At 44.7% G+C, this 18,810-nt stretch overlaps 2 protein-coding genes across 9 annotated transcripts in view; one reads left to right on the top strand and one right to left on the bottom strand.

Moving 5' to 3' along the window:
- Positions 1–12,001, top strand: part of AVEN (apoptosis and caspase activation inhibitor) — a 194,192-nt gene extending 182,191 nt beyond the window's left edge. Inside the window, exons 5-8 of the mRNA XM_043473009.1 lie at positions 1,430–1,500; positions 7,429–7,524; positions 10,315–10,675; positions 11,495–12,001. Coding sequence (XP_043328944.1) covers positions 1,430–1,500; positions 7,429–7,524; positions 10,315–10,675; positions 11,495–11,610 — 644 coding nt within the window. The 3' untranslated portion in view covers positions 11,611–12,001. The remainder of the gene's footprint in view (positions 1–1,429; positions 1,501–7,428; positions 7,525–10,314; positions 10,676–11,494) is intronic.
- A 535-nt stretch (positions 12,002–12,536) lies between these two features.
- Positions 12,537–18,810, bottom strand: part of RYR3 (ryanodine receptor 3) — a 547,151-nt gene continuing 540,877 nt past the window's right edge. For all 8 annotated transcript variants that reach the window (XM_043471377.1, XM_043471383.1, XM_043471384.1 and 5 more), the window contains 5 exons: positions 18,077–18,233; positions 16,962–17,026; positions 16,420–16,520; positions 14,043–14,094; positions 12,537–13,090 (listed from right to left, as the gene is read on the bottom strand). In XM_043471377.1, coding sequence (XP_043327312.1) covers positions 12,995–13,090; positions 14,043–14,094; positions 16,420–16,520; positions 16,962–17,026; positions 18,077–18,233 — 471 coding nt within the window. In that variant the 3' untranslated portion in view covers positions 12,537–12,994. The remainder of the gene's footprint in view (positions 13,091–14,042; positions 14,095–16,419; positions 16,521–16,961; positions 17,027–18,076; positions 18,234–18,810) is intronic.

Below are 18,810 nucleotides of genomic sequence, written 5' to 3' on the forward strand. Positions count from 1 at the left end.
CAGCAAATACGGTTTGTATGATTGCTGCATTTTAGGGTATTTTTAAAGGTTTTTTTTTTTTTTTTTTGTAACCTTTCTATAGTCCTTTTAAAATACCAATATTACACAAATATTTATGAAGTATCCACATATAATCATAATACATATGTGTACACATGCACTTATATACCCACATGCACAGACAAGACCTTATTAATTCAGATCCTTTATATCATACTTTTGGGGGATCAAATTGATTTGCTAGTGACTAATGATTGTGATTTTACTCTTTCTCATGATAAAGACTGATGTTCTTGGCCTGTTTTACCTTGAACTTGATCTTGTCAAGTGTTAGATGCTGGAGGTTTTATCTTTGCCTCTTTAATTTGGAATTCTTCACTTCTTTTCCCCCTCTAAAAGTTAGAAGTAAAGAATGGATTCTGTGGTTAAATAACCTGAGAGAGATTATAGGAGGAGGAAGTGGGCCTGTACCTGAGTCTTAAAATATAAATAGGATGTGAATGGGTAAAAGTGTGTGGGTCTTTCAGACAAGGGAGGAGGATTAAAAGAAAAATGAGGATAGGATAGAAAATGAAGTATGTTCAAACTGTGAAAAAGAGGCTGACTCTGGAGCAGAAAGTCTGAAGAAATAGGAAGTAAATGTGCATTAATGAGGTATGACCACATTTTGGAGGATCCTGAAAGCTAGATAGAGAAATAGTTCTTTGCTTATAAATTGGCTATCCCTAATGCAAATAATCAGGTCAGTACACGTTTACAAAATAAGCCTTGTGTCAGGCTCCTTGTGCAGAATCATCTGTCAAGCTTGTTTATCTTGATTCATTTTCCTTTATTCCAAGAGCTCATGCTCATTCCAGCCATGCGTCATGATTCACATTGACTAATCTAAGGCACATCCTTTGGGTTTTATTTTGCATCTGACTTTCTAACCAGGTGATTTTTGGAGTGATGGTTGAGGCTGGTAACCTCGCTTCAAAGAGATATTTTAAGTCGTCATATTATGGGTCAGTTGAGAATTGCTCTCCTTCAGTTCTAGTTTTCTCTGTCCTTTTCTGCTTGCCTACCCTTCAAATCATGCATATCAGTTTCCATGCATACATTAGGCAGAGAGATGAAAATATGCTTAAAATGGGTAGATGGCCATGTCTGCAGGCCAGGACTGTTTAGTTGTTCCTCAAGTGTGTAGGATGGTGGCTTATTGAGAGTTGAATAAAACAATGAATACAGCTGTCAACAATATTTTCAAGTGCCCCCTACACACAGGTTGCTGTGGAAAGACGTGGACCGGGACCTTCTGTCGAATGGTATCACCAAGTTTGGGATGGTCAGCTCTTCAGAAATGGCACTTTTCCTTCCAAAGGGAAATTTAGAGAACTGAGTGTTCACCTTTGGCTTTGATGTAAAATTGTATGTTTTTTTCTATTCCCAGGGGACTCCTTCTCACAGTTCCGGTTTGCCGAGGAGAAAGAGTGGGATGGTGAAGCTTCATGCCCCAAACAGGTAAGGTGAAGCTTTGTGTTGAATGTGGGTTGGCTCTTCTCAAGGATAAAGACCAGCATCTTTCGCACTGTTGTTTTTAGACAGAGTCTTCACATAGAGAAGAGTCTAGTACTTCGTGTACAGTTCAGCCTCAGTTACCTAAATTGCTTAGAAAGTTTTCAGGGAGCTTAGATTTTACAAGTTCTTGGAGCTGGAGTTGACCTTCATACCAGCCACTGTGTGAAGTCCTCACACGGTTCATCTGTGACTATAGTTCATACAGACTGGGTTGCAGGGCCAAAGATTATGGTTATGATTTTGAGTGGATTACCTTGCCATTTGGCCTTCGACTTTTTCCCTTTCTGTGAAAATTCCTCTTAGAATTAGTTGAGAATTCATTTTTTTGCTCCCACAGTGTTTTTGGTATTACGTAAGAGAATCCTTAACTTAGTAGTTTTAAATAACTCTTTTATCTATAATTAGGAACAGAAAGCTATAAAATAAGAACAAGTATCATAGTCTTTCAATGAATCCATAAAACCCACACACTTTATTTTCTTTGTATTCCTACCATATTTTCTTCCCAAAGGAGTTTTGATGATTCTCCAAGCAGGATTGCACTGATTCTTTTCATATGAGAGATGACAGGTATTCTCACCCTTTAAAAACACACAGAGAATGAACAAGTGGTGATTTGGCATATGCTTCCCCAACCCCAGGACTAGCGCACACTGTCCAATACAGTGATCAGACTGTCCGCCCAGAGCTTCAGACAGGAGACCGAACCGTAGACTTGATGGGTAAGGTGTGGTCCCTTCCTGCCCATTCTGTTGTCAACTCAATACACACCGTAGGTGACTTGCAATCCCAGGTGGGCTGGTGTTATGTTCAGTTGTTTGGGATGGACATTGACTTATCAGAAAGACAGAGGGGAGGAAAGTGGCTTGTAAAATAACTGCCTGTCACTTTACAAAGAGTACATATTACAACATAGAAAAAGTTGGAAATTAAAAATATTTGTTTTTCTTGAGTCTGTTTGGGATGTACCTGAGTATGGTTTAGAGTTGTAGAACAGTTAAAAACAGATAAATGGAAGAATTTAGTGAAAGCCAAACGGCTCGTGTTTCAACTCCTTTGAACCATGTTGGCTAAAAGAGAACATTTTAATTACCTTGAGATTTTCAGATAATTCTAAGGTTTTTCATTCATCAAAACACTGAGCACTTGTTCTTTATTATATATTTTATTAGATGCCCCTTATTCAAAGATGGGAGAAGGCAATGGCAACCCACTCCAGTACCCTTGCCTGGACAATCCCATGGATGGAGGAGCCTGGTAGGCTACAGTCCATGGGGTCGTGAAGAGTCGGACACGACTGAGCCACTTCACTTTCACTTTCATGCATTGGAGAAGGAAATGGCAACCCACTCCAGTGTTCTTGCCTGGAGAATCCCAGGGATGGCAGAGCCTGGTGGGCTGCCGTCTATGGGGTCGCAGAGTCGGACATGACTGAAGCGACCTAGCAGCAGCAGCGGCAGCATTCAAAGATGAATGAGACAAAGCTCATGCTTGTTCATCACCCTAGGCATTTGCCTTAGCATAGTGGTAGATGACATGTGGTAGATGATCAGTAAATGTTTAGATGATAAATGAAAAAGAATGCAACATAAGATAGTTGGTGTAATAAGTGAACATAATATGGTGGAAGAAATCTGCTTTGGACTGGCAGTGACTGAGAGTAGGAAGTGAAGTGAAGGTGAAGTGGGGTGAAGATGATTTGAATGGGCCCTGGTGGACAAGTGTGGTTCTGGCGGGTCCTCTCTGGGGAACAACAGGAGAATGATGAGATCTGAAAGGCCAGGCTGTGCTCGGAGTTGGGAGCATAGCTGGACTGTGGTATTCTCAGAAGAGGTGGCTTCCAGGGTAGGTCTAGGCCACTTAGTACCAGCAGTTTTGTCTTCACTTTCATCTGGGGCAGTTTAGCATGTAGGTGAGAGCATAGCCTTCAGAGAGACAATCCTGAGTGTAAATCCTAGTTCTCATCTGTAAAATGGAACTAATCATTAAGTATAGCTCAGAGTTGTCATGAGGATTAGACTGGGTTATAAATAAAAGTTCTTCTGTGCAGTTCCTGACACATAGGAAACACTCAAAATTAGCCTTTATTGCTACTGTTACTTGTTCACAAGAGTATTGTTCAGCAAGAAAATGGAAATGGCTAGATTGGACCTCCACAGTTTTGGGAAGGAGGGACTGAAGAGGTCAGAGGTTGGAGGAGGAAAAGCAGTGGGAGGATATTGTGTTGGGTCATGGGATGGGATGTGGGCTGACAGCGTGGGGCCGTGGCAGGGAAGACAGTTCACTGATGGATGAGCCTGCATGGAGGACGACGGAGAATGTCGTCCAGGCCAGACAGGAGACATAAGGACAAGAAAGATTTGCAGGGGCTCTCAGCTCCCCAGCACGATGACGAGGTGAGCAGTGACAACTCATGGAGCAGAAGAAGGCAGTCTTGACCGTGAGTGTGTGGAGTTGAAGTATTAGTAGGACATATCCCAAAGCGAATTCATCACTTCACCGTCATAACTGCTTTGTGTCCCACTTCACTCCTCATTTGGTACTGTTTATTTTTGCTTACTTGAGAGAGAAAAAGAAGAGGAGAATCTGTCTATATATCTGTCTACTACCTATCTGTCCGTCTACCTCCCTCCCTGTCTGTCTATCCTTCTATCTGTCCGTCTACCTCCCTCCCTGTCTGTCTGTCCATCTGTGTGTCTGTTCCTCATGTGCTTCCGTGTCCCCAGTGCAGCTGGTGACATGAGGAAGCAGAGTTGACAGTGGGTCCTGGTGCAGCCCCTGACGGCAGGCGCCTGGCACCGCGGCTGTGACTGGCCTTCACAAGCCTGTGGCTCGTGTGCAGGGTGAAGGGGCTATGGCCTGGCAGTCAGGGTCCCTGCTGCAGCCGTGTTGGCCCCATTTCTTCAGGGGAGTTGGTCCCTCTGATCCCTGAGTGAGGTTTTCAGACCTGTTCTTTGGACAGTGTGGGAACATGGGAAGAGGGAATGTGAAGTAGGAGGAGAACTTTGTAGGGTGAAAAAAATAGGCCCATTATTTTTAAAAAATCATCTGAGGCTTTTTTTTTCTTTTCATTTTACTTTTCAGTTTTGTTGACTAGTGACTTGTTTATTCCATAGCGCTTCCTCAAGCAGCAGCAAGCACTGGGTGACGTGTGGTGGTTCCCGAACAACTGGCTCCTAATGGCGTATATGCCCTCCCTCACTTCCCCCCGAGAGTGCAGTTCTGGATGGGACTCTGTACATGGAAGGCATCCCAGCTTACTCCTAAGTGTTGCTTGATTTGGGCACTTCCGCTGTAAAGTGGCCCCGAGTCCCCAGATGTGGACAATGAGTTCTATAGCTACTGAGGAAGGTATAATGGTCTGATTAGAGGCTGTAAGTGGAGTTTTAGCAGGTTCTTTCCTCACCAGATGGTCTTTATACAGACACCGAGACTAGGAGTCTGATTGAGTTCCTAGACAGGGAGGAACCTTCAGGAATAGATTCTCAGCATCCAGACCGAGTTCTGTGCACACTATGGCAGAGACGTGGGGTGGAGGGACCTCGTTCTAATAGTCAAGGCTGGCTGTGCCCTCCCAGCCTCCACGTCTGCGGAAGAGGAGGCACCAGGTGGCCAGGCTTCACACACCCTCCAACTGTGAGTGGGTATAGAGTTGGCCAGATAGATGTGGAAGCCGGGCTCTCCAGGCGAAGTTAACCCACCAATTACTTTACAACATGGAGCCCAAAAAAGCTAACTCATGGTGGTTATTCCAATCAAACCTGTTTTCAAATTCACACTTTATTATTACAAGGGATTCACTACAGCTCCCTTTATGTCGGAAGGCATTCAGCTTTAGCTCTTTAGGGGACAAACTGGTGATAAAAGAAGGGAAAGTCTTCTTACACAGTGGTGTATGATGATGGCAGATTCTGGGCTCTGAGACGTCTACAGGGAGACCAGGAGAAACCACTGTGCTGGGCTGAAGTGTCGTGAGGGCCTTATGGAGACGGTACCCTGTCACCTGGGCTTGGATGGGGGGTGGGAATTAAAGATGTGGGGGTCGGAGCAGCCAAAGGTCCGTCATTCAGGACACACACACAAGCACAGCCTGGCCGTTCCTCACGTCTCACAGACTCTTCCTTGTTAACAACATACCTGTAGTGTGTTGCACTTGATGTGAACGTGGGGAGGAAGTGTGAGCACTTGTAGCTGGACCGCGGCACGTCTCCGTGGCCCTCCTCTGGAGACCTGAGAGTGGTTAGCAGCTCTGAGTAGTTGGCAGGCATGGTGGAGGGAGCAGGGGGTCTACACGTGGGGTCTTTGCAGACACCTCAGCAGTGGGAAGGCTGAGATTTCCGTTTTGTAATGAGGTAATTGACTCATGTGTTACAGATTCAGGACCACATTTTTCTAGTGGTCTCAGAGATTTTCTTCAAACTTCAAAACAAAGGCTGGCCGTGCTGGCCCTGATGAAGCACCGGGTGTGCCGAGTGCAGGACTGAGGTGGGGCCTGTGTGTGGACTGAATTTCCTGCTCTCCTGCCAGGGCTTGTTTTCCTCCATCCTGTTCCCTAAATACTCTTTCTCTATTTTTAGATGTAGGTTTGTTTTTTTTTCCAGGGCAAGGGGCCACATCTGATGCTGCCAACATTGCTCCCCTAAGAGCTAGCCATCTCCAGAAACTTTCAAAAGGGCAGCTGAAAAGCCGTATTGCATTTTTCGATCCCTGTGTACTTCTGTTGTGAGGCTCGGGAGTTTGAGTGGGTCTGGATTTAGTGCTGGGGCTCTACTTGAGAACTCCAGGAATGACTGCCCACCTCCAGTCATCATAAACCCATCTACCCAGGACATCCTTATAGTGGATCTGAGACTCCATGACCCCTGGGTTTTCTTCTCTAACTTGAAGTCCGTGATCATAGCAGGGGGCACAGTTCTACTTAGACCTGTGACAGTCCTTGGTGGATGACGTGGTTGGTGGTATCTGACTCTAATGTGGTGATTTCACCCACCTTTTAGTTTTTCCCTTCTCTTGGATGGCCAGGGTACCTAGAAGCAGCTGTTAGGGGTCATGAGATAATCTGGAATGCCTTCTCAAATACAGTCAATCTGTGAAGGCATTGCCGGATGGGACTTTGCGCCTGTGAATGGGAATGGAGTCCCAGGGAGTTTTAGTGTCGGCCTCTCACACAGAGCTGCCAGCTGGAGGGTAAGTTTCCACCCCAGATTTCTGGTTGGAAGGGAAGTGTACGCACTTGGACTCCTCCGGCTGTGCCTGTCAGCCCCAAGTCACTGCCGAGACAGCTCTCCACTGCCCTCCCAAAGGCCGGCCATCTGAATATGGAGGAGGTGTCCAGTTATGTTTCATTAAATGCTTTGAATTTTCTCTGTAATTCCAAGAACGTCCACAGTTTCCAGGTTACCATGCTGTCTTTTTTCCTTTGGCCATGCAGTGCAGCCTGTAGGATCTTAGTTCCCTGACAAGGGATCAAACCCATGCCACCCACCCCCACCTTGCCCCGCCCCGCCCCGCCCAATGGAAGCACAGAGTCCTAACTATTGGACCACTGGGGAATTCCCATTCCGTACAGTCTACATTTGAGCTACCCTGGGCAGCTGAAAAGCTGTATTGCATTTTTCGATCCCTGTGTACAGAGTAGCTACCCTGCTGCTACTCTGACCACCTGAGCTGTGGCTCAAGAAGGTGGTTTTTGTTTTGCTTATCTTCATGCAGAGATGATAGAACCATATCAGGTGTGATTTATGATTGGATTACTCCCAGCTAAAGGTCATGGATGATTTATTTATAGTTACTACTATTGTCTTGTGCCCTTTTATTTCTGAAAGGTCATGTGTAATCATCTTGATTGATCAATTTCTCTGTTTTCTGTAGAATTCAGCATTTTATGTGGACTGTGAGTCACTGGTTCGAGCCCTTCAAGAATTGCCTCTCTCACTCCGACTCAATGTTGCTGCTGAATTGGTTCAGGTAGGACCCCTGATGGCTTCTGGAGGCTGGTGTAAATTAGGGCAGAAGAAGCAAACTGAAAAACATCTCCCTGCAGGATGTCTCAGAATCAGCTTTTCCTTCCAACAGGCTGAGGGTTTTGTATCGGGTAGAATTTTGTAAAGTTTTGAGGGAGAACAAAATACTTTTCAAAGTTTTTATCCTGTTTTATTGATACATTTGGAACATTTTAAAGGATAAAATGTAATGGAGTTGAATGAAATGTAAAAGTACAGAGTCTGGCTTGTGTTGCACCCAAAATGTTCATGTGCCAGGCTCTGTGCGAGGCACCCAGGTTACAGTGGTGAATAGATAGACATGGTTCTTGCCCTCATGGAGCTTAATCTGTTGGGAAAGACGGGTATTAATCAGGTTGCCAAATTGCACTAAGTCCTGTGACGGATAAGCACCGTGTCCTATGAGAGTATGTAATAATGAACCTGATCTACTTTGGTATGATGTTAGGAATGACTTTTCTGAAGAAGTTACAAGTAAACTGAGAGCCAAAGGATAGGAACACTTGAGTTGAGGTTTAAAGAAGGGTAACCCGATCAGATCTGTAATAGCAGTGCTAGTAATAATGACAACAGTAACAAAGAGTATTGTGGCTGCAGAGTGGAGAGAAGACTGTGAGAGTGGGGTGGGTGTGTCGGGGAAGTCTGCACATGCACACCCATGCAAGAGTAGTGTGGATGAGGAGAGGCAAAGTGAGTGGCTCTTGCACGGTTCTGGTGAGTAATGCTGTAGCCTGGACCAGCAGTGGGGAACTGGACTTTACCAAGAACTGAACTTCAAAAGTAAAATTACTAGGACTTGGTGAAATACTGGTAGTGGAGCAGGAGCAGGCAAAGAATTCTCGGTGTTCCAGCTTGTGCAACCCAGTGGTAGCTAGTATCAGCGAGGCTTGGACAGGATGAGTTTGTTCTGAGATTTCAAAGTGAAAATAATAGTAAATTGGATGTTGAAATTTATAGTTCAGAATTAAGGGTTAGAAATATAAATTTCGGGGTTAAAACCAGTATACGGTAGGTAAGAGGAGCCACTGAATGGGATAAGAGAGGAAGGGTCCAATGTTAAACCAGAAGGAACTTAGAAATTTCTTTGAGACTTGACTGGATTTTCTTTTTTTTTTTTTAAGTGAAACCCTGGGCAGTACTAAATAGAATCCGAGCAACTAAAATGATCAGTTTTGTTCTACAGATGAATATGATGCCAAGCTTAAACTCACCATGAACTGGTTACCCATCCAATTGCTGTTTCTATGGCACTTAACTTGCCTAAAATTTAGGGCAAGTAGAATTCAGGGCTGGGGGACACTTCGGGGCTGAGAAGTAGAAAGACTGGCATTTGCCTCTGATGGGGAATCACCCTGGGGCTTCTTTAGGCATGTTTGGGGTTGTCTTAATGATAGGGCAAATATTATTTTTCTTCTGGGTGTCCAGAGATGGTTAGAGTTCGGACATACTTGGTTTGGTCCCAGACAATGAGGAGTGGTTAACAGGACCTCATTGGGGTGAAGGTGATGGGGATCCCAGAACTGAGGAGAGAAACAGGGGGAAGTGTTATGAGAAATCCAGAGTGAAGGATGGCAGGCCTTAGGAGGAAAGATATAAAGTAATTACAGGAACTTTGAAAACTTGGCTAAATAGTTTTAAAATACCATCCCTTCCCCGTTATGTAGAGCAGTTATTCTTAACTGTGTTTGTACCTTACTCACCTGGGGAGTGAACAGACAGACAAAAATAATGCCGGACAGCCAATCCAGACCATCTGAGTGATTACAAGATTAGAACAGGGGCCCACATCCCAGCTCCACCCTGCACACTGACAGTGCTGGGTGAGTGTTTAAGTTCGTGTGTCAGGCTCTACTGTCTTAAAAGCCCTGAGGAGTTATTAGCAAACTGGATCTGCTCAGGATGCTTAAATGTACAAGTAAGGGGACAGTGGCTCCAAGAGCAGCTGAACCTCCTTCTGAACCTACCCGACTGCTGCCAGGCAGGTCACCTCGGTCCTCCCTCCAGAACTGTGGTTCTCAGTCGTCTTCTACATACAGTCACCTGGGGGGAGGCTCTAACTCTATTAAATTACAACATGTAGAAAAGTGCACATGTAAATCTTTATAACCATGGAACCACCATCTAGATCAAGAATCAGAATATTGCCACCACCCCCACCACCCAGCCTTGACCCAAAGCAGTACTTCCCTAAAACCACTATCCTGACTCCTAATATTCAAGAGTTAGTTTTGCCTGTTTGGGGAGTTTTTAAAATGTAATTAGATAGAATGTTTTCTTTAGTGTCTGGCAATTTTTACTCACAAATGACCGTTAGTAACATTATTTTTCTTCTTAGTGAATTTGTCCCTTCACCTCTGTATTTGTGCATTTTAGTACGAACAGATCTGATTTACTTATTACTCCTCAGTGCCTTTTACAGACGTCTGCCTCGTCACAGGCTTAAGTGTGTATTCACCTAGACCTGTGGTTCTGTCTGATCTCAGGCCAGTGATGGGAACGCATGGGGCTTTTGATTTCAGCTCTAATCTGGTTAGCACAAGGCTGGGGTGAACATAGTGGGGAGGTGTCCCACATTTACCCCTATTAATTAGAAGGGGTGCTGGGGCAAGCCTGGAATGGTGACACTTTGTAACCTTCCTGCCTGAACTGAATTTCCTACTCCACAAAGTCTGATGGCTTCCTCTGCTTTAGTTCCTGCTTAAGCAAATAGGGCAGGGCTCACGGTTTTAACTCTGATATTGTGCTTCTCTTTCAGACGGCCCTTCCCTTAGAGCTCCCTCAGGTGAAACCAAAGAGAAATAATGACGGCAAAGGACTAGGGATGCAGCTAAAGGGGCCCTCGGGGCCTGGAGGAAAGGGGTCCCCCTCTGAGATGAAATCCACCACCGCTGGCTTCCCCATGTACCCGGGTAAAGACGGCCCAGGATCGGGTCCTTCCAAGGGTTCTCAGAACCCCACTTCCCTGCTGCAGTTGGCAGCAGATCATTTGGAAGAAGAGCTAGATCTGCTGCTTAATTTAGATGCACCTGTGAAAGAGGGAGGTGACATCTTCTCAGACCAGACAGCTCAGGACCTGGAATCCGAGAAAGGTGGGGAGGTGGTCCACGAAGAAGCAGGTACAGTTTTCATTTTATTCCCCACCCATCTTCTTGATTCTGGTGTTTTTGTGAGAATAGCTTCACCTCCATCACATCCCCACACATCTTCATCGGTGTCTGCCATCGATCTGGCCTCGTTCACTGACATCTATTTCTGTGCTCACATCTCCGCTTCCCCCCTGAGCTGACCTTTCTGACAACATCGTTCTCACTCGATAATACTGGCCTTCCAAAGCTGCTACCTGCTTGATTGCAATCTTAAACCTGGGGCTACAAATTGAACTCATGCTATAAAAGGCATTTAGAGCCTTGTGGCCTCAGCTGTGCAGAAGCAGACCTTTTAATCGACTGTCTGAACGGGCCTGGGGACCAAGTCTGTGTGCTTCTTGCCTGCTATTCCGCTTTTGTTTAAAAAGGGGGAGAGTTCCTCACGTGCCCGTTCTGTGAGATGGTGGCCCATCTGACAGGGAGAGGCCTAGTGACTGCCCCGTCCATACACTGCCCTCAGGACCCTCTGATGGCTTTCCAGGATCACTGCTTAGTAAAAAAGGAGACAGAGCTATTGGTCTTTAAGAAACAAAACAAAAACCTCATGAACTGTGAGATTCACCATTCAAATAAATAGAAGAGCAAATCTACCCCATTTATGAATTTGTTTAGGTATTATTGGATCTTCTTAGGGAGTAGGCACAATACCAGAACGTTTCCTCTTATTGGTGGGGTGGGGTGGGGAGTAACAACTTGGTTGATTTCTCGCATGGATCAAAACCCAGGGAGGCATTAACCCTCAATTCTGAGACTAACGTGAAGTTGTTATCATTGCGTTTATTTTCTTAGAACCTGCAAACCCATCTGTGTTGGAAGAAAAGAACGTGGCCTCGGGGCAACCAAGTATATCCAGAAATGTTACCGAGGAAGAGCTTGAAGACTGGTTGGACAGCATGATTTCCTAATGACAAGGAAAGAAAGGGAAAAAGAGAGAGGGAAAACAAAATGAAAACTGCCTGAAGCCAATTTTGGTTGCCTTGTAATGGTGCGCAGGCCCAAGGCTGTCCTAGAACAGCTGGTTTACAAGCACCGCCCAAGCCCATGTGACCATCACGCTTATTAGTGCAGTAGATGCCTTCCTCCATGTTCAACAACATCTGAAATAGACATTTAAGAGGCTCGCTACATTTGTTCTCTGGCTTAGTAACTGAATAGATGCCTTAAGGGCAAGAGATGTTTCAGCCCTTGTTTCCAGTTTCTTCCTCTGTTTACAGCATAGCAGGTGCTGCTGATGAAGAGAAGAGAGTTAAGCAACCAGGCATGCATTTGGCCAAAATAAAGACACACTGGTCTGTAGATTTTTTTTCTTTCTTGTGTGGGGGGCTTTGGGCTATTTGTTACTCCCATGTCCCTTCCCCTGCAGTCAAAGGGTGGTTGGGAATCATCCAGAAGGTGGTTCATTACAAGAGGCCAAGCCGTGGAGTGGTGTGTATGACTTTATTGCAGTGGGCACTTCATGTTACTTAAGGAGATTCACCTAAATAGAGCAGCTCCACTACTTACAAGGGACCATAAAGCGTTGCTCAATTTGGCTTAAGGTTGAGATTTTTTTTTTGAATTTTCAGTACAGTACTTCTAATAACAGCAATTGATAAGCTGTTACTGAAAAACAAAAATCTTATGAATAACTTTTCAAGTGCAGTTCATAAAGTAAGAGAAGATCAACACAACTAAATGGAACTGTCCATCTTGAACATAAACATAAAAAACTTGCATAGCTATATCTAAAGAGGTTTTTAAGGCACTTAATCGATGTTTCAGTGTCGACAAAGTGGTGGTTTTTTTGTTTTCTATTTCTTTAACTGCTTAAAGCTTTTCAAGCTGATTCTGGATACATTCACTAGCAAGTACCATGGGAAAAATTAGATTGCAGTTAAAATGATTTTTTTTTTGTAGCTCAGACCATGAATCACTAGTGGGCTACTGTCACGTGGCATTCAAGTGTTTAAAATTCCAGGTATTATGCATCTAAAACTTCCTGCATCTCCAGCCCTTCCCTCAGTGACGTCATCCCCACACACTAGTTAGAACTGAAAAACGTGAAGACTTTCCACTAGAGCTTCCCTGATGCTGTGCCATCCTTTTAACATTTTGACGGGTCATCTCCCACCATGTAAGTCCATTAAGTACAAAAATCCAAGTCAATTCCGAAATATCACAAGTATGTAATGAACTCTTCCTTGTACGGGAGGCCTTTAGGAAACGGCATTTTTCCAATGTGTTGCAGAATTGTAAGAGAAGGATTTTATTGACCATCCAGAATATGGTGGAGGCGTCTTTCATTCCCATTTATCCAAGCTGATCTTCGTACTGTTTCCGGAAGCAGTCACCAGCTGGGAAGAAATCCCAGCACCTTTCTTGGTACATCTTCCAGACGTAAGATTCCTGAAATAGTGAGAACCAACCACAGTAAGCTGAAACCCAATTTATTTTCCATCTCTGTCTCCCTTTGGGAATATTGATGTGGATGAGGTCCAACCTGCACGTTCTTCCTCACTCTGTTTTCAGCCACTGCCCCCCACCCTCCAGGCTATTTTGGGAGCAAGAAGTCATTTCTCCCTTCTCCTGACCACCACTCCCCGCCCCAACCATCCCAAACAAAAAACCCCCAGTGAAACCAACTCAATGATTGCCACTAAAAATACTTAAAGATTTAGCAGTGAGTTGATCCCGCATCATTTGTAATTGGGAGGAGGCAGAATGGATGAGGAGACAGCAGTGAGTGCCCACTGAGGCAGGGGCCAGGAGAACCAAGGCTAGATACGGATGCCAATTGCCTCTGAGTGTCTGAGCCATGAAGTTTTCCTACAAAGCCAGTGATGTTTGAATGTTCCGTAACCTACCTCTTCCTCCCCTGTTCTCTGCCTTTGTGTGTCTTGTTCATACTTAGTCACAGAATCCCTCTGACACACACACTGTCACATCCAGCCTTCGCGTCCCCGCGTCACCCACATAGGAGGTCGTTACCTTCCTCGCGCTGTGTCTCCCACCCTTCTACTCTGACGCTCCTGCTCTCTGCGGCACCGCCCACTCGGCCTCACACTGTCTTTTTCTCTGTTACCGTTCTCCCCACCTCCGGTGATTCTGCTCAGAAGCAGCAACCCTAAGGGCTTAGCAAACGCCAGTGTGTGCTGGGAAGGATAACCAGGAGACCTTGTAGAACAGATAGGAGTTTGCCTTAAAATTTGACTTTGTAATTCACAAAGAGATGGTTCACAATGCAGGAAGCAGTGGGGAAATGCATGGAAGAGATGGATGGAGTCATTTCTCTACTGAGTTTTGACTTAGGAAGGGGAAGCTCTAACACAGGGGTGTGATTCTATTAGATATTTCTCACCTGTCCCGTGTGCTCTGTCTCGTCTTTATTAATCAAATACATGAGGAAGAACCTGGAACAAGGAAAAAAGCTTTAACAACCGAGAGAAAGACAGTATTAGATACTTTGGTTAGAAAACTATAGTTCATTTACTCAAGTGAACTGGGGAGAGGATCAAATACATGGTTTAGCATCATGTTGACCACTGTACCTTTCAGAATTGGGGAAATGTGGTGTGACAACATACACCATTATTTTCTAATAATAATATACATAAATCTCAAAATGAGCCTTTCTGTGAAAAGAGGCCCTTTAACGGGTGGCTTAGACGGTAAAGCGTCTGCCTACAATGCAGGAGACCTGGGTTCGATCCCTGAGTTGGGAAGATCCCCTTGGAGAAGGAAATGGCAACCTACTCCAGTACTCTTGCCTGGAAAATCCTGTGGACGGAGGAGCCTGGTAGGCTACAGTCCATGGGGTTGCAAAGAGTTGGACACGACTGAGTGACTTCACACTTTACTATCACCAAACCTTGAGCTAGGATCACTTCTGAGGAAGCATTTTATTTTATTTTCATTTTATTTTAAAAAATTCTAATATAAACAATAAAATGGTAGCCGAAACTCTAACCATATAATTTTTAGCTGGCCAGTTTATCCTCTTATAGGAATGCAGAATTGAAATCATGTGTATCTCAAAGATATGTCACAGAAAAGTACTGAGTCTCACTCAGTTGCCCTGATTTTTTCAGAAGTGTTGTTTTGTTGTTGTTTTTCCAGGCAACAGGCGTAGGCCAGTGTAGTTTCACTTGCTCTAACCAGGAGGCTTGTGTCTAAGGTTTGAGTATGTCTCGAACACAGAATCGTGGGAGGCTAGGGCCTGCCTCTTAGCTCACATTATGCAATCTCAGAGACAGCATCCAAGGAAATCGGCCTGTGCCCTTCAGGAAAATGACCGTGAGGCTGGTGAAAGGAAGAGAAAGCGTAGACAGCATCCTTGGGAGGGTGAGGAGAGCCTAAACCCCAGATTTTGAGTTCTCCCAGGATATTCTTAGGTTTACAGTCTCAGATTGTGGCCCACAGTGAAGCAATAACTGCGTTCCTTCCTTCCTTTTATCAGACTAAGAAAGGAAATGTGACCAGTATCTTGTCATATAGGACATTATTGCTTTTCTAGCACATTTAATTCACAAAGCACAATTTTCAGGGGCGGGGGGAAGTTTTAAACATGAATAAGACTGGTTCTCTCCCTTCAAGCTTGCTAGTGGAGGGGCACAGAGAAAATACACTCATGTACAGAGTGCCATGGGAAGTACCTTCGAGAGTCCCAAGTGTTTATCCACGGGCCTGAGATGAGCCACAGGCTCACCTTTTCTAGAAGTACATCCATCCAGATAACCTCCATGAGGATGCAAACAACGATGAACACTCATGGTTTGAGGAAAGGTATGCCCAAGTGATTTTTTTTTTTTAAACCTGTGTTTTTTGTCTTAAACTCATTTTAGCAAAAAGACATTGTTACTTCTCTTTGACAATAACCTCCCTCAGTGGCAAGGCCCATTCTATCCTAAAGAAAGATTAGAGTTTTCTAAACAATACAGGGTAGACACAGAGGGGAAGGGCCAGGCCAGCTAGCAGAGCCCAGCAGTTTCTTTTCTTGAAAATGATGATCACTTACAGAATCTGAATTGTCAGGTGATGTATATTCCCTGCAAATTCTGTAAGTTTCCTAGGCAGTCTGTGGCACACAATAGACTCTGAATACCTTCTGCCCGAATGAGATATTTATTATTTACCTACTGGGTGCCAGGCCTCAGGTGCTGGGATACAGCAATGTGAAAACACACACATCTTAAAGAAACCCAGCCTGGAAATTAACCCTGGAATCCAGCATCGTGCAGGTCAAGGGCCGCCTTGACAAGAGCAAATAGGAATTGGTGGGGAGGAAGGCCAACTGCAGGGGAGAGTGAGTGAGTATTGAGAGAGAGAGAAATTGGAGACTGTGAACAGGCATGCCTTTCCATTTTTTCTGGAAGAGAAAGAAAAGTGGGGCCATTGCCGTTTTTCTTTGTTTAGGATTAGAAAATATTATAAGGTGCCAGGAAAAATCCCCAAGAGAAAACCTGCTGGAGGCAAAAGGACCTTGGGAAGGGATGAGATCTAATTGCAGGTGGAGAAAGCAGAAACAGTCTGCACACATCTAGGAAGACAGGAGAGGCAGGGTATACGGCAAAGATACGGCTCATGGGGACTCCTGCAAGTTCTTTCCTAATTGCTCCTACTTTCCAGAGACCAAGGAGGAAAAGACGTTAGCAGAGCACGAACTGTAAGACGTTCACTGCATTTAACTTACTGCTCTCCCCCCAACCCTGTCCCCCTCTCTGACCGAGGGTACTCACAGGTAGTTGGCTAAGTTGTGCTCTTGTAGGGTATGTGTTTCAAAACCATGAGGGGTCGTGTCAAAGTAGTCATTGCCAATCCCACAGATGAAACATTTAGTCTGAGAAAAATAACAGAAAAGGCATGAGGAGGCGTGACATTACAGGCAGTTGGAAAAAGGGTGATGATCTATAACTGAATTGAGAGATACTGAAAAATATTTCCCTTTCGTGCTTCAGGCTGTTAGTCACCTACCCCACAGTCTCATGTACCTAGCTTCTGGCTAGCGCGGGGTACCTGCTCTCATCTAAGCATGGGGCATGACAGAGGCGGCAGGTGGGAGGCGCTTGGGCACCGAGGGTGGAGCAGAAGAAATGCCCAGAGCTGGTGGATGGGCACAGATAAGAGGACAGGCATGGAACACAAACTTGGGTAGTAGTAGTTTTGCCTAGGGCTGAGGAAGAGCAGAACCTTTTGTTTAAAAAATCCATTTGCAAAAAAAAAAAAATCCACTTGCTGTGAGATACAAAAATGGAGTTGGGATTAGTAGAACGGCAGGTACCTCCATATCCTCTCGTACTTGTTCTTGCTGGTCTCTCAGCTCCCCGAAAGCATCAATAATAAGACCTGGAATTTTAAATATGAGAACAGAATGCTTTGCATAACCTGTTTAGTTGTTCAGAGCAGAAGTCACTTTGTTTAAAAAATAAAAAGGGGGATTATGAAGCTGAATGATACAATTAAACCAAAATCAGAAAAAAACAAAAACAAAACCCACTTGTGTTTTCAGATGCTGCATCCTGGTTAATCACTTTTCCTGGTTCCTCTTATTCCACCTCTCTGCAATATTTGATGCCAACTACTCCTCCTTGACTCTTTCTTCTCATCCTTCCTTCCTTGTCCTGCTGTTTGCAGGGCTGTTACTTTTCTGTCTTCCTTATCGGCTCTTCCTCTTCTAGCCCCTTAGGCACTGATGTGTATCGATCGGGGTTCCTCCTCAGCTTTTCTGCTTTTAAATCTCCACACCCACATCTTCAACCACCACCACTAATGGATCCCATTTCTTTTATTTTTGCATTCATTAATACTTATTTTATATGTCCTTATTTAATATTGTTATCCTATACCATTCCTGATTTGTCTCCTAAAAGACGTATTAGAGTTAACTGCTTGTTGGTCCTCAACACCTGTATGGCTCATAGGTCTCTCGACTTGGCATGACTTAAACTAAATCTATCACCATCGTTCTCTAATTCCTGACAAGCTACTAACATACCAGTACCTCTCCCTGTGAAGAAGGAAAAAACATGTCACACTCTCACAGCTCCTCTTTCTGCTCCTTCCCCACCCCATTGCCTGGGAGGTAAATGATCAGGGCAGAAATCATGAGTGTCCATACTAGCCACAGGAGATACTTAAGAAGTAGAATGAGATGGAAATGATCAATTCAGATTTGGCGGTGAAGGAGGGTGGTCCTCTGCAAGGATGTTCAAGTTTCTTGTACTGCCTGGGTATATCTTTGGCCTTCTATATAGTAGATGTCTAGAAATGTCTTGTTTGAATGAACGAGTAAGTGAATGCACAAACCTCTTTACATAAAACAATTAAGTGATAGATGCAGAAAGGTAAAGAGATCTAGACTGAGCCCCATGCACACAACATAACGGGGAAGCATACCTTGGATGATGGCTAGCAGGATGACAATGACGAAGAAGAAGAAGGTAATGTCAAAAACGATGCGATACATTTCATACGGGTCCCCAGCAGGGTCTTCAATTTCATCACCGATGCCACCTCCAGCTCTCACTCCCACGTACATGTGGAACAGGTAACACTAGAGAAGAAAAATCATGGCAATTTGAGTAAAAGCTGAAGAGTTTTGCCTGCTGTTATGGAGATGGTCCGATCATTCATGTAATTAAAAATATGACTGCCCCGAGGCAGGAGAAGGGTACGCTTCACAATAACACATTCATACTGCTAACTCTGGGCTTGCACCCTCTGCTGTCTATAAAGATGGAGAGACTGCTGTTCCAAGTAGCCTTTAAAAGATAGTTTTTGCTCCTTTTCTAAAAAACAGTTTTGAACTATTGGACACACACATGAGAATTCACTCTAGGTGTGTATAAGATAAAAGGACTTTTGGCTCTGAGGAGGATGGCATAGGCCAGATATGAATTTTATCTCATTTAATTTTAAAGTGCCAGCCTCCAGGAAAATGCTCCCCTCCTCCTGTGTTCTCCGCACACCTAGGAGCGCGGGGCTCCCCACAGCATCTCCTCCCAAGCTGCATGCGTGCACCAGGCAGGGCTCACAGACCAGGCTGCCCCCCCATCCCTCCTCCTGACTGGCTGTGATGGTGGGTTCGGGATGCAAGTGTGGGAGGCTGTCTTAGGGCTGGTAAATAAAAA

This window comes from Cervus canadensis, chromosome 6 (assembly GCF_019320065.1).
Source record: "Cervus canadensis isolate Bull #8, Minnesota chromosome 6, ASM1932006v1, whole genome shotgun sequence".
Classification (NCBI taxonomy): Eukaryota; Metazoa; Chordata; class Mammalia; order Artiodactyla; family Cervidae; genus Cervus; species Cervus canadensis.